Source organism: Scyliorhinus canicula, chromosome 23 (assembly GCF_902713615.1).
Source record: "Scyliorhinus canicula chromosome 23, sScyCan1.1, whole genome shotgun sequence".
NCBI lineage: Eukaryota > Metazoa > Chordata > Chondrichthyes > Carcharhiniformes > Scyliorhinidae > Scyliorhinus > Scyliorhinus canicula.
In genome coordinates, this window is record NC_052168.1 from 21,231,648 (window position 1) to 21,246,823 (window position 15,176).

The 15,176-nt window shown below is 46.5% G+C and overlaps 1 protein-coding gene across 1 annotated transcript; it reads left to right on the plus strand.

Moving 5' to 3' along the window:
* The first annotated feature begins 2,195 nt into the window (after positions 1-2,195).
* LOC119956636 (proline-rich extensin-like protein EPR1) lies at positions 2,196-6,236 on the plus strand. Its single transcript, XM_038783976.1, has 2 exons — positions 2,196-2,256; positions 4,787-6,236. The coding sequence occupies exons 1-2, from the start codon at positions 2,196-2,198 to the stop codon at positions 5,695-5,697; spliced, it is 972 nt and encodes a 323-aa protein (XP_038639904.1). The 3' UTR covers positions 5,698-6,236.
* Positions 6,237-15,176: the final 8,940 nt, after the last annotated feature.

The following is a 15,176-nucleotide window of genomic DNA, read 5'->3' on the forward strand; positions in this document are numbered from 1 at the left end:
GGCCCACGATGTTGTGCCGAACTTTTGTCCAAGGATAATCATAGAATTTTGGACACTAAGGGCAATTTATCATGGCCAATCCACCCAACCTGCACATCTTTGGACATGTAACATGTTACATGCACATGTAATAATTATAAGGTGAAAAATGATTGTCCCTTGCCATCTCCTTGGTAACAGGCAGACCCTGATGCTGAAGGAGCTAATGTGTGTGCTGGAGCGAGAGTAGGCTATCAGCTATTAGAGAGCCCCTCGAGGGGGATTTGCTTCCAATCCTGTTTGATTGGTTCTGAGATGGCTGATAAACCCAATGCGTGACTTCCAGACTCTGCCAAATGGAGGGCAGGTGTTTTGGAGGGGTGGGTAGTTGGGTTGTTTGAAGTTGTGATCACTCCCTCCAATGCCCTGACATCCTCTCTGCACATTCCCGATGAAGTCTCTCTGAATAAACCTCCATTTTGGTAAGTCACAAGTGTTAAGGCCCAGGGTTTAGAAAACTCCAAAGTATATCATGGCAGTCACCTGACCTACAACTGATTGTGGTTATGAGGAACAGAAAGGCCTGCCTTTCAGATGTTATTCAACAGAGGCCTTCAGCACTTTTTAAACAAAACAAAGTTTATTCTATGAATTCAGTTAACATTTTATAAACACACCCAGTAAGCATTTTTATCAACGACAAACATAAATCCCCAACACAGCTACAGTTCTCTCTATATATAACCCTTAATAAATTCCCTTTCAACTGTTTCAATTTGATAACAACATCCAATAAAACCAGGAAAACCCTTTTAACGAAACAGTCGGTTTTAACATACAGATTTTAACGTACAGAGAGAGCGAGGAGAAGCCTTCTTTTTCTGAATCCAGCTTCCAACAGTGTAAACCAAAAGTAAAACCCTGAGCCACAGCCCAGCTCCACCCACACAATGACATCACTGAAGCCATCTGAGAAGATAATACATTTCTTAAAGGTACAGTCCCATGACACAAGCCAGGAATTCCCAGGAGCCAGTGCGAATGTCTCACCTATTCAGAGATGCTGTCAGGACATTCCCGAAAGTGTTTCCGCTGCTTCCCCGGGAAACTCCCACCGCGACCGAGCTCCGAGCTGAGCAGCTGCTTCAGGAATCTGGCGTCAGGACAACATCTTCGCCGTAGGCATGGGAAACAACAGATTTGGGCTGTGACGCCATTGGCCAAGAGGCCTCCCTCTTTGTGCCTGAACCTGAGATCAGAAACCCACACAAACCAATCTCATTTTTAATGTTGACTTTAACCCTGCAATCTGAGATCGCTGTCATTTAAAATCAACATCTGGTTTGATCAGAACCCAAGGGCGTGATTCTGCTGTCCCCTGCCGTCTGTTTCTCGCTGGCCGCTTGCTGGTGATGGGATATGCTCTTCCTGCTGCTTGGCAATGGGATTTTCCAGTGTAACCACCCCATGCAGACGGGAAACGCGTGGGCGGGGGAGGGCGTCAGCGGGAAAAGTGATTTGTAAGAGCCGGGGAATTGACCTCCATATGTCTCATTGAATCTGAAGACGTCAGTCACTCAAACTGTGGGTTTCTAATTGGTCCAATTGCAGGATCTGGATTTATACAGGCTTCCCTTGATTTAAATATTGTTTCCAGCGTGTATAAATATCCACTGACTATTCACTTTGAGCAGGAATCTACCAGATATTCAAAAGCAAAATTCCAATTGAAACTATAATAATAATAATCTTTATTGTCACAAGTAGGCTTACATTAACACAGCAATGAAGTTACTGTGTAAAGCCCCTAGTCGCCACATTCCGGCACCTGTTCGGGTACACGGAGGGAGAATTCAGAATGTCCAAATCACCTGACAGCACGTCTTTCAGGACTTGTGGGAGGAAATCGGAGCACCCGGAGGAAACCCACGCAGACACGGGGAGAACGTGCAGACTCCGCACAGACAGTGACCCAAGCCGGGAATCGAACCTGGGCCCCTGGCGCTGTGAAACCATAGTGCTAACCACTGTGCTACGGGGATACTGAAATAAGTTTGTTCTGTAATAGGAAAGGCAGTGTTACAATTGTATAAAACAATCTCCCAATGGCTGTGTGTTATTATTGATTTGCAGAAACTCACTGAAGCACCTTCTCATGTTTGAAAGCCGCATTAATCGTTTGTTAGTTATTTGCAAATCTCGATTAATCAGATGGTATGTTGGCTGTGAATCCAAACCCAATCAGTTTACAGATGCAAGGTGAACACGATGCCCACAGTAATCTCAACCCCAGCTCTGTGCTCTCAGCTAAACTCACCATTTTACACCCACTCACACACCATTTCCATCCCAATCCATTTACAACATCAAACATATCCCATCACCTCTCCCTCTGCGCTGCCGCCTTCTGTTTTCCCCGTTTTTTTTCTTTACTTTCCCATTCGGCTCGCTACAATCCTGTCGTTCATCCTCAACTTCCCTTCCTTTCCCTTACCCAGTGTCATCGCTTTGCTTTTTTTTCATTCCATTTCACCTGCTCGCCACCCGAACGTTTTGCCCCCCCTTCATTTTCTCAAATTCTCTCACAACTTCCATCATTCCCCAGTTTTGATGAAGGTTATCTGCCGGATATGTGAACTCTGTTCCTCTCTCCGCAGATACTGCCTGGCCTGCTGAGTACTTCCAACACTTTCTGCACCAAATCTACATTTAGTCCCAATCCAATCCCAACCCATCCCGCCCATCCCAACCCATTCAGTCAATCCCAATCCATTCAGCCCATCCCAATCCAATCCCAACGCATTCAGCCCGTCCCAATCCAATCCCAACCCATTCAGCCCATCCCAATCCAATCCCAACCCATTCAGCCCATCCCAATCCAATCCCAATCCATTCAGTCCATCCCAATCCCAACCCATTCAGCCCATCCCAATCCAATCCCAATCCAATCCCAATCCATTCAGTCCATCCCAATCCCAACCAATTCAGCCCATCCCAATCCAATCCCAACCAATTCAGTCCATCTCAATCCAATCCCAATCCATTCAGTCCATCTCAATCCAATCGCAACCCATTCAGCCCATCCCAATCCAATCCCAACCCATTCAGTCCATCCCAATCCCAACCAATTCAGCCCATCCCAATCCAAACCCAACCCATTCAGTCCATCCAAATCCCAACCAATTCAGTCCATCCCAATCCCAACCCATTCAGCCCATCCCAATCCAATCCCAAACCATTCAGCCCGTCCTTATCTAATCCCAACCAATTCATCCCATCCAAATCCAATCCCAACCCAATCAGCCCATCCTAATCCAATCCCAACCCATTCAGACCATCCCAATCCAATCCCAACCCATTCAGACCATCCCAATCCCAACCCATTCAGCCCATCCCAATCCAATCCCAAAGAACAAAGAACAAAGAAAAGTACAGCACAGGAACAGGCCCTTCAACCGTCCAAGCCTGTGCCGACCATGCTGCCCGTCTAACCTGAAACTTACTACACTTCCGGGGTCCGTATCCCTCTATTCCCATTTTATTCCTCTATTTGTCAAAATGCCCCTTAAATGTCACTATCGTCCCTGCTTCCACCACCTCCTCCGGCAGCGAGTTCCAGACACCCACTACCCTCTGTGTAAAAAACTTGCCTCGTACATCTCCTCTAGACCTTTCCCCTCGCACCTTAAACCTATGCCCCCTAGTAATTGACCCCTCTACCCTGGGGAAAAGCCTCTGACTATCCACTCTGTCTATGCCCCTCATAATTTTGTAAACCTCTATCAGGTCGCCCCTCTACCTCCGTCGTTCCAGTGAGAACAAACCGAGTTTATTCAACCGCTCCTCATAGCTAATGCCCTCCATACCAGGCAACATCCTGGTAAACCTCTTCTGCTCCCTCTCTAAAGCCTCCACATCCTTCTGATAGTGTGGTGACCAGTATTGAACACTATACTCCAAGTGTGGCCTAACTAAGGTTCTATAGAGCTGCAACATGACTTGCCAATTCTTATACTCAATGCCCCGGCCAATGAAGGCGAGCATGCCGTATGCCTTCTTGACTACCTTCTCCACCTGTGTTGCCCCTTTCAGTGACCTGTGGACCTGTACACCTAGATCTCTCTGACTGTCAATACTCTTGAGGGTTCTACCATTCACTGTATATTCCCTACCTGCATTAGACCTTCCAAAATGCATTACCTCACATTTGTCCGGATTAAACTCCATCTGCCATCTCTCCGCCCAAGTCTCCAAACGATCTAAATCCTGCTGTATCCTCTGACAGTCCTCATCGCGATCCGCAATTCCACCAACCTTTGTGTCGTCTGCAAACTTACTAATCAGACCAGTTACATTTTCCTCCAAATCATTTATATATACTACTCCCAGCACTGATCCCTGCGGAACACCACTAGTCACAGCCCTCCAATCAGAAAAGCACCCTTCCATTGCTACTCTCTGCCTTCTATGACCTAGCCAGTTCTGTATCCACCTTGCCAGCTCACCCCTGATCCCATGTGACTTTACCTTTTGTACCAGCCTACCATGAGGAACCTTGTCAAAGGCCTTACTGAAGTCCATATAGACAACATCCACTGCCCTACCTGCATCAATCATCTTTGTGACCTCTTTGAAAAACTCTATAAATTAGTGAGACTCGACCTCCCCTTCACAAAACTATGCTGCCTCTCACTAATACGTCCATTTGCTTCCAAATGGGAGTAGATCCTGTCTCGAAGAATTCTCTCCAGTAATTTCCCGACCACGGACCACTACAGGCTCACCGGCCTGTAGTTCCCTGGATTATCCTTGCTACCCTTCTTAAACAAAGGAACAACATTGGCTATTCTCCAGTCCTCCGGGACATCACTGAAGACAGTGAGGATCCAAAGAGAATCCCAACCCATTCAGCCAGTCCTAATCCAATCCCAACCCATTCAGCCCATCCCAATCCAATCCCAATCCATTCAGCCCATCCCAATCCAATCCCAACCCATTCAGCCCATCCCAATCCAATCCCAACCCATTCAGCCCATCCCAATCCAATCCCAACCCATTCAGCCCATCCCAATCCAATCCCAACCAATTCATTCCATCCCAATCCAATCCCAACCCATTCAGCCCATCCCAATCCAATCCCAACCCATTCAGCCCGTCCCAATCCAATCCCAACCCTTCAGCCCATCCCGATCCAATCCCAATCCATTCAGCCCGTCCTTACCTAATCCCAATCCATTCAGTCCATCCCAATCCAATCCCAATCCATTCAGCCCATCCCAATCCCAATCCATTCAGTCCATCCCAATCCAATCCCAATCCATTCAGCCCATCCCAATCCCAATCCATTCAGCCCATCCCAATCCAATCCCAAACCATTCAGCCCGTCCTTATCTAATCCCAACCCATTCAGCCCATCCTAATCCAATCCCAATCCATTCAGCCCATCCCAATCCCAACCCATTCAGCCCATCCCAATCCAATCCCAATCCATTCAGCCCATCCCAATCCAATCCCAAACCATTCAGCCCATCCAATTCAATCCCAACCCATTCAGCCCGTCCCAATCCAATCCCAACCCATTCAGCCCATCCCAATCCAATCCCAATCCATTCAGCCCATCCAATTCAATCCCAACCCATTCAGCCCGTCCCAATCCAATCCCAACCCATTCAGCCCATCCCAATCCAATCCCAACCCATTCAGCCCATCCTTATCTAATCCCAACCCATTCAGCCCATCCAATTCAATCCCAGCTCATTCAACTCACCCCAATTCAATCCCAATTGCAGTACTATAATCCCATAGCATCCCATTCAGAGAGTCTCAGGATAGACCCAACTCACTCAGTCTGTTGTAGGCTACACAATTCATTAATAATTACAACCCACCTTTTGGATAGTGTTATTTTGACTGACTCACTCAGAAAGATCATCAGATGGAGCCAGTCACAGTCTCTAACCCATTATGCTTTACTAAATGCCAATCTAAACACATTATCTAAACAGCTCCAACTTCAGTGCAACTCACTGAGGCAGATACATTTTACAAAACTGCGCTTTAAATCCTCTGACAGGAGCAATGTGCCAGCCACATCACGAGTTCTTTGTTACAGACTGTAGCGAACATCTAAATGTACAAACTGCTTCATTACGATGATTTCCTCAAAAATGAAGAAATAGATTTTCATATTTGCAGAAACTAGTTCCATTGCCCACCAGCTATTAATTGTCTTAAATTAAAATATTTTGTCTTGTCTATCTGTTGCTTTACTCCTTACTTTTATTTTGTGCAAATAATCATAGAATCTATACCGTGCAAAAGGAGGCCATTCAGCCCATCGGGTCTGCACCGACCCTCCGAAAGCTCTCCACCTAAGGCCACTCTCCACCCTCTCTCCGTAATGCCACCTAACCTGCACATCCCTGAACACTAAGAGACAATTTTTCAAGACCAGTCCACCTAACCTGCACGTCTTTGGACTGTGGGAGGAAAGCGGAGCACCCGGAGGAAACCCACGCAGACACGGGGAGGACGTGCAAACTCCGCACAGGCAATCACCCGAGGCTGGAATTGAACCCTGGTGTGGCGAGGCAGCAGTGCTAACCACTGTGCCACCCGATCGATGTCAGAAGTGGGGTGCACAAATTCACGAACAAGGTAAACAGATAACGGTCGACTTAGAGCTTCCTGTTCCCATTCTCCGGAGCAACTTCCACTTCACCGTGAGGAACAACCTGACTGAGTCACTTTCTGGGGTGGGGAAATTAGGACGAAGAGGATAGACAGATTGCAGAAAGAGTGGAACACTCAATCCTAAAATCTTACCCTTGTCCAAAGGAATCAATTCTTCAAGTTTGCTGTCCTCTGCTCGTCGGGTCAGCAGAGGTTTGGTTGTCCGTTTCTGAAGCTATTCCTTTTTTGATTTTTCTGTGGTAATCCGTGAAAGTGTTGCCGCTTCTTAAGTCCCAGGCTGCAGATCCCAGCGTGTGAATGATTTGTAAAGGATCCTTTCTTGACCTGATAAGGAGATAACAGAATGTGTGGAATGGTTAAACGCTCAGCCGCTCTAATGCGCAGATGATTGCACGTTGCATTCTCCATGTTCCCATGGTAACCGTGCTGCCACCAAACAACAATGAGTCCCACAACAAACAATGAAAATGTTCCAGGGAATCATATCCCAGAGCACATCCCAGTGGTCAGAGAGTGACCGCCTTTCACTGACTGGACCTGTGATGTCCCTTCTACAATATATCAACATCAAATTCACACCGTTACCCAAACAGGCTGAAGAGGTGCCAACATGCCTCAGGGCAGCAGGGTAGCATGGTGGTTAGCATAAATGCTTCACAGCTCCAGGGTCCCAGGTTCGATTCCCGGCTGGGTCACTGTCTGTGCGGAGTCTGCACATCTTCCCCGTGTGTGCGTGGGTTTCCTCCGGGTGCTCCGGTTTCCTCCCACAGTCCAAAGATGTACGGGTTAGGTGGATTGGCCAGGCTAAATTGCCCTTAGTGTCCTAAAAATAAGGTTAATGGGGGTTGTTGGGTTACTGGTATAGGGTGGATACGTGGGCTTGAGTGGGGTGATCATTGCTCGGCACAACATCGAGGGCCGAAGGGCCTGTTCTGTGCTGTACTGTTCTATGTTCTATGTCCTGACGCACACACCCCTATCTCAGGGTACCTTGATGTGTGCTTGACTTAACCTTGGGGCGGGAGCTGACTAGTTTCAGGGTTTCAAATGTATTAAAGAAACAAAAACTGTCTGGAAAGCGTTTCCACCACATCCCCAGAGCACTTCCCAGCCGATGAACTACCTCTGACGTGCTGGCGCTGTTGTGATTTAGACAACGTGTGCACAGCAAGGAGATTAAGAAACGTCGACCTGTTTTTTTTTGGGTGCTGATTGGGCTGATTGAAGGGCGAATGTCCACCAGGATACGGAAAAAATTCCCCATTTCTCTTGAAATCGCGCTTTGGGATCTTGGGAACCACCGAGAATGCACAGCAGGCAGTCAGCGCTGCACCCGGAGGGTCAGCCTGACCCTGGCCAAGACTTTCTGGACTGTGATACACTTATCCATGACCACAAAGACGAGAGTAGTGGAATAATCGAGGCTTTATTGAGCAAAGATGTTGTGCCTCCTGTAGCTGGAACCAGAATGACTGCAGCTCGGAGAGCACGCACATTTATACCCTGCCTACTGGGCGGAGCCAGCAATACCTGCTAGCGGTGGCTACCACAGGCTGGAACATTCCAGATACAACCACTCGCTGTCTGAATCTGTCTCACTCTCAGACGGAACATTCCGGATCCTAACCACTCGCTGTGTGAATCTGTCTCACTCTCAGACAGAACATTCCAGATCCTAACCACTCGCTGTGTGAATCTCTCTCACTCTCAGACAGAACATTCCAGATCCTAACCACTCGCTGTGTGAATCGCTCTCTCTCTCTCAGACGGAACATTCCGGATCCTAACCACTCGCTGTGTGAATCTCTCTCTCTCTCAGACACCGACCCTTGAGGGACACCACTAGCTACTGATTGACAACCAGAGAAACACCCATTTATCCCCACTCTTTGCTTTCTATTAATTAACCAATCCTCTATCCATGCTACTACTTTACCCTTAATGCCATGCATCTTTATCTTATGCAGCAACCTTTTGTGTGGCACCTTGTCAAAGGCTTTCTGGAAATCCAGATATACCACATCCATTGGCTCTCCATTATGAAATGAAATGAAATGAAAATCGCTTATTGTCAATTAAGTTACTGTGAAAAGCCCCTAGTTGCCACATTCCGGCGCCTGTTCGGGGAGGCTGGTGTGGGAATTGAACTGTGCTGCTGGCCTGCTTTCAAAGCCAGCGATTTAGCCCAGTGTGCTAAACCATTATCTACCGTACTGGTAATACCCTCAGAAAATTCCACTAAATTAGTTAGGTGTGCTGCTGGCCTGCCCTTTATGAGCCCATGCTGCGTCTGCCCAATGGGACAATTTCCATCCAGATGCCTCGCTATTTCTTCCTTGATGATAGATGCCAGCATCTTCCCTGCTACCGAAGTTAAGCTAAGCTGTTGTTGTTTATTCTTACTGATTGTGGTCTGTGGGTCAGAAAGGCGGGGATCCAGTTGCAGATGGAGGAGCCAAGTCCTAGGCTTTGGAGTTTTCATATGAATTTCGCTGGGATTATGGTGCTGATTCTGCAAACACCACTTTCATAGAAGCCCTTCAGTGCAGAAGGAGGCCATTCAGCCCATTGAGTCTGCACAAAATGTCCAAACAAGCCCTCTACCGAGGTCCACTCCCCTGCCCCATCTCCGTAACCCCACCTAACCTTTGGACACTAAGGGGAAATTGATCATGGCCAATCCACAGAACCTTCACATCTTTGGACTGTGGCAATAAGCAATTTTCATTTCTCTGCACAGCAGCATGTTTTAATATTTTATCCTTTAAATAATAATCCCTTTTACTGTTATTCCTACCAAAATGGATAACCTCACATTTGTCAACATTGTATTTCATCTGCCAGACCCTAGCCCATTCACTTAACCTATCCAAATCCCTCTGCTGACTTCCAGTATCCTCTGCACTTGTTGCTTTACCACTCATCTTAGTGTCATCTGCAAACTTGGACACACTGGGCGCGATTCTCCCAAAACGGGAGAAATCGTAAGGCTGGCGTCAAACCCGGGCGGGTTTGACGCCAGCCCCCCCCTTCCCGACCGGGAACCGATTCTGGTCCCCGGTCGGGGCTAGCAGCCCGACGCCGTAAGCTCCGGCATCACGGGCTTAACGAATTTCGTTAAGCCCGCTTGCCGGAGTTAGCGCCGGCTGACGCGTCATATGACGTCAGCCGCGCATGCGCGGATTGGAAGACTCCAACCCGCGCATGCGCGGATGACGTCATCGCGCATTTGCGCGAAACCCACGCATGCGCGGGCCAGGTTGCCCCTCAGCCGCCCCGCGAATGGATACTGTGGGGTGGCGGAAGGAGAAATAGTGCGAGGGCATCGGGCCCGCTGCCCGCGATCGGTGGTACTGCCGTGCCAATCGGTGCCATGGTTATAAAATGCGAGTGTTTACGGCCGTTTTTATGAACGGCCAGACCAGGTGTGTTTGCCGTTCGTAAAAACAGCCGTAAAGGGCTGGGAACTCAGCCCATCTATCAGCTGTGAATCGCTGCCGGCCGTAAAAAAACGGCGGCAGCGATTCGTGTCGGGAGTTGGGCGTGGGAGGGGGTAGAATAGCGGGAGGGCGTTGGAACAGCGTGGCCGTAAAATTTTACGAGCCACGCTATTCTCCGCACCGTCGGGAGAATCTCGCCCATTGCTCTTGGTCCCCAACTACAAATCATCTATGTAAATTGTGAACAATTGTGGGCCCAACACTAATCCCTGAGGGACACCACTAGCTACTGATTGCCAACCAGAGAAACACCCATTAATCCCCACTCTTTGCTTTCTAATAATTAACCAATCCTCTATCCATGCTACTACTTTACCCTTAATGCCATGCATCTTTATCTTATGCAGCAATCTTTTGTGTGGCACCTTGTCAAAGGCTTTCTGGAAATCCAGATATACCACATCCATTGGCTCCCTGTTATCTACTGCACTGGTAATGTCCTCAAAAAATTCCACTAAATTAGTTAGGCACGACCTGCCCTTTATGAATCCATGATGCGTCTGCCCAATGGGACAATTTCCATCCAGATGTCTCGCTATTTCTTCTTTGATGATAGATTCCAGCATCTTCCCTACTACCGAAGTTAAGCTCACTGGCCTATAATTTCCTGCTTTCTGCCAACCTTTTTGAAACAGTGGTGTCACGTTTGCTAATTTCCAATCCGCTGGGTCCACCCCAGAGTCTAGTGAATTTTGGTAAATTATCACTAGTGTATTTGCAATTTCCTTAGCCATCTCTTTTAGCACTCTGGGATGCATTCCATCAGGGCCAGGAGACTTGTCTACCTTTAGCCCCATTAGCTTGCCCATCACTCCCTCCTTAGTGATAACAATCATTTCAAGGTCCTCACCTGTCATAGCCTCATTTCTATCAGTCGCTGGCATGTTATTTGTGTCTTCCACTGTGAAGACCGACCCAAAAAACCTGTTCAGTTCCTCAGCCATTTCCTCATCTCCAATTATTAAATCTCCCTTCTCATCCTCTAAAGGACTAATATTTACCTTAGCCCAGGGGTGGGCAAACTTTTCCGTGCAAGGGCCGCATTCAGAAATTCACAATTTTAAAGGGCCGCATAGTATATTAATTAATAGTCCCGGTTGTAACCAATAAGCGTGCGGCATATACCTCAGCGCTTCCCCCGCCGGCATCCTGCCTTTAGCCCTCTTTTTCTCTACTTTTCAAAAATGGCGCTTCACCCGGTTATGATTCTGGGCGCCTCATATAGAACATAGAACAGTACAGCACAGAACAGGCCCTTCGGCCCTCGATGTTGTGCCGAGAAATGATCAACCTACTCAAGTCAACGTATCCACCCTATACCAGTAACCCAACAGCCCCCCACCCACCCCCCCACTCCTATTAACCTTACAAAAAAAAAAAAATTTTTTTAAATTTTTTTTCTTTTTTGATGACTTGATCTTGGTGGGCCGCATAAAGACTTTTGGCGGGCCGCATGCGGCCCGCGGCCCGTAGTTTGCCCACCCCTGCCTTAGCCACTCTTTTTTGTTTGATATATTTGTAGAAACTTTTATATGTTTTTATATTCTGAGCAAGCTTACTCTCATAATCTATCTTGCTCTTTATAGCTTTTTTAGTAGCTTTCTGTTGCCCCCTAAAGATTTCCCAGTTCTCTAGTCTCCCACTAATCTTTGCCACTTTATATGCTTTTTCCTTCAATTTGATACTCTCCCTTATTTCCTTAGATATCCACGGTCGATTTTCCCTCTTTCTACCATCCTTCCTTTTTGTTGGTATAAACCTTTGCTGAGCACTGTGAAAAATCGCTTGGAAGGTTCTCCACTGTTCCTCAACTGTTTCACCATAAAGTATTTTCTCCCATTCTACCTTAGCTAGCTCTTCTCTCATCCCATTGTAATCTCCTTTGTTTAAACACAAAACACTAGTATTTGATTTTACCTTCTCACCCTCCATCTGTATTTTAAATTCCACCATATTGTGATCGCTCCTTCCGAGAGGATCCCTCACTATGAGAACATTAATCAATCCTGTCTCATTACACAGGACCAGATCTAGGACCGCTTGTTCCCTCGTAGGTTCCATTACATACTGTTCTGGGAAACTATCGCGGATACATTCTATAAACTCCTCCTCAAGGCTGCCTTGACCGACCTGGCTCCGGAATGTGGTGACTAGGGGCTTTTCACAGTACTTCATTGAAGCCTACTGGTGACAATAAGCGATTTTCATTTCATTTCAAATTCCCAAACTCACTCTTAGCTGTGTCTCACTCTGGCTGTGTCTTCTCTGGCTCACTGGGAGAACATGCTTGCCTTCATTGGCCGGGGCATTGAGTATAAGAATTGGAAAGTCATGTTGCAGCTGTATAGAACCTTAGTTAGGCCACATTTGGAGTATAGTGTTCAATTCTTGTGCCGCACTACCAGAAGGATGTGGAGGTATTCGAGAGGGGACGATAGTGACATTTAAGGGACATCTTGACAAATAAATGAATAGGATGGGAATAGAGGGATACGGACCCCGGAAGGCTTTAGTTTAGACGGGCAGCATGGTCGGCGCAGGCTTGGAGGGCCGAAGGGCCTGTTCCTGTGCTATATTTTTCTTTGTTCTTCTCCTTGTTCCACACAGGCCAAGAAGGAGCAACCATATTACAGGCAGAGTTCCATAGGCCCATAAACAGTCCGAAAGAAAGAGAAGAGTAGATATGGAGGCAAATTTCAGAGAAATGTAAAAGTAATAGGGTAGTGATAGAGGAAGATTTCAACTTCCCAAATATTAATTGTGTGAAAAGTTTAGAGGTGGTGGAATTCTTAAAATGCATCCAAGAGAACTTTTTAAGCCTGTACGTATAATGTCCTACACATGAGAGGGGGCAGTCCTGGATTTAATCTTCAGTAACGAAGCTGGGCAAATGGTTGAAGAATCAGAAGGGGAGCATTTTGCAGACAGTGATCATAATTCTGTTAGATTCAAGATTGTTATGGGAACAGACAAGGATGGGCCTGAGATCAAAGTTCTAAACTGGGGGTAGGCTGATGTTAATAAGATCGGATATGATTTGTCCAGTGCTGGGAGCAGACACTTTTCGGTAAATCTGTGACAGAACAGTGGGACGCAGTCAAGAAGGAAATAGGGAGGGTGCAGAGCCGACATGTTCCAATCAGGAAACAGGGTGGGACCAACAAATCCAGTGAGCCCTGGATACCGAGGGATGTACAGCGTTGGATCGGGAGAGAAAGGGAGGCTTATGATTTATCATAAGTACTTATGACTATGATTTAGTGGCCATTACTGAAACATGGTTAAAGGATGGTCACGACTGGGAGTTAAATATCCGAGGGTATCAAACTATTCGGAAGGACAGAGTGGATGGTAAGGGAGGTGGTGTTGCTCTGTTATTTAAGGATGACATCCGGGCAATAGTAAGGGATGACATCGGTGCTATGGAGGATAAGGTTGAATCCATTTGGGTGGAAATCAGGAATAGTAAGGCGAAAAAGTCACTGATAGGAGTAGTCTATCGGCCACCAAATAGTAACGAGATGGTGGGGCAGGCAATAAACAAAGAAATAACTGATGCATGTAGAAATGGTACAGCAGTTATCATGGGGGATTTTACTCTACATGTAGATTGGTTTAACCAGGTCGGTCAAGGCAACCATGAGGAGGAGTTTATAGAATGTATCCGCGATAGTTTCCTAGAACAGTATGTAATGGAACCTACGAGGGAACAAGCGGTCCTAGATCTTGTCCTGTGTAATGAGACAGGATTGATTCACGATCTCATAGTTAGGGATCCTCTCGGAAGGAGCGATCACAATATGGTGGAATTTAAAATACAGATGGAGGGTGAGAAAGTAAAATCAAATACTAGTGTTTTGTGTTTAAACAAAGGAGATTACAAGGGGATGAGAGAAGAACTAGCTAAGGTAGACTGGGAGCTAAGACTTTATGGTGGAACAGTTGAGGAACAGTGGAGAACCTTCCAAGCGATTTTTCACAGTGCTCAGCAAAGGTTTATACCAACAAAAAGGAAGGACGGAAGAAAGAGGGAAAATCGACCGTGGATATCTAAGGAAATAAGGGAGAGTATCAAATTGAAGGAAAAAGCATATAAAGTGGCAAAGATTGCTGGGAGATTAGAGGACTGGGAAATATTTAGGGGGCAACAGAAAGCTACTAAAAAAGCTATAAAGAAGAGTAAGATAGAGTATGAGAGTAAACTTGCTCAGAATATAAAAACAGACAGTAAAAGTTTTTACAAATATATAAGACAAAAAAGAGTGGCTAAGGTAAATATTGGTCCTTTAGAGGATGAGAAGGGAATTTTAATAATGGGAAATGAGGAAATGGCTGAGGAACTGAACAGGTTTTTTGGGTCGGTCTTCACAGTGGAAGACACAAATAACATGCCAGCGACTGATAGAAATGAGGCTATGACAGGTGAGGACCTTGAGAGGATTGTTATCACTAAGGAGGGAGTGATGGGCAAGCTAATGGGGCTAAAGGTAGACAAGTCTCCTGGCCCTGATGGAATGCATCCCAGAGTGCTAAAAGAGATGGCTAAGGAAATTGCAGATGCACTAGTGATAATTTACCGAAATTCACTAGACTCTGGGGTGGTCCCGGTGGATTGGAAATTAGCAAACGTGACACCACTGTTTAAAAAAGGAGGTAGGCAGAAAGCAGGAAATTATAGGCCAGTGAGTTTAACTTCGGTAATAGGGAAGATGCTGGAATCTATCATCAAGGAAGAAATTGCGAGGCATCTGGATAGAAATTGTCCCATTGGGCAGACGCAGCATGGGTTCGTTAAAGGCAGGTCATGCCTAACTAATTTAGTGGAATTTTTTGAGGACATTACCAGTGCAGTAGATAACGGGGAGCCGATGGATGTGGTATATCTGGATTTCCAGAAAGCCTTTGACAAGGTGCCACACAAAAGGTTGCTGCATAAGATAAAGATGCATGGCATTAAGGGTAAAGTAGTAGCATGGATAGAGGATTGGTTAATTAATAGAAAGC

Coding starts and splice junctions, on each gene's coding strand:
- LOC119956636 (XM_038783976.1), top strand. CDS start 2,196: ATGTTGGCTGTGAATCCAAACCCAATCAGTTTACAGATGCAAGGTGAA. Junction 2,257..4,786: donor AGGTGAACACGATGCCCACA/GTAATCTCAACC, acceptor TCCCTGGATTAT/CCTTGCTACCCTTCTTAAAC.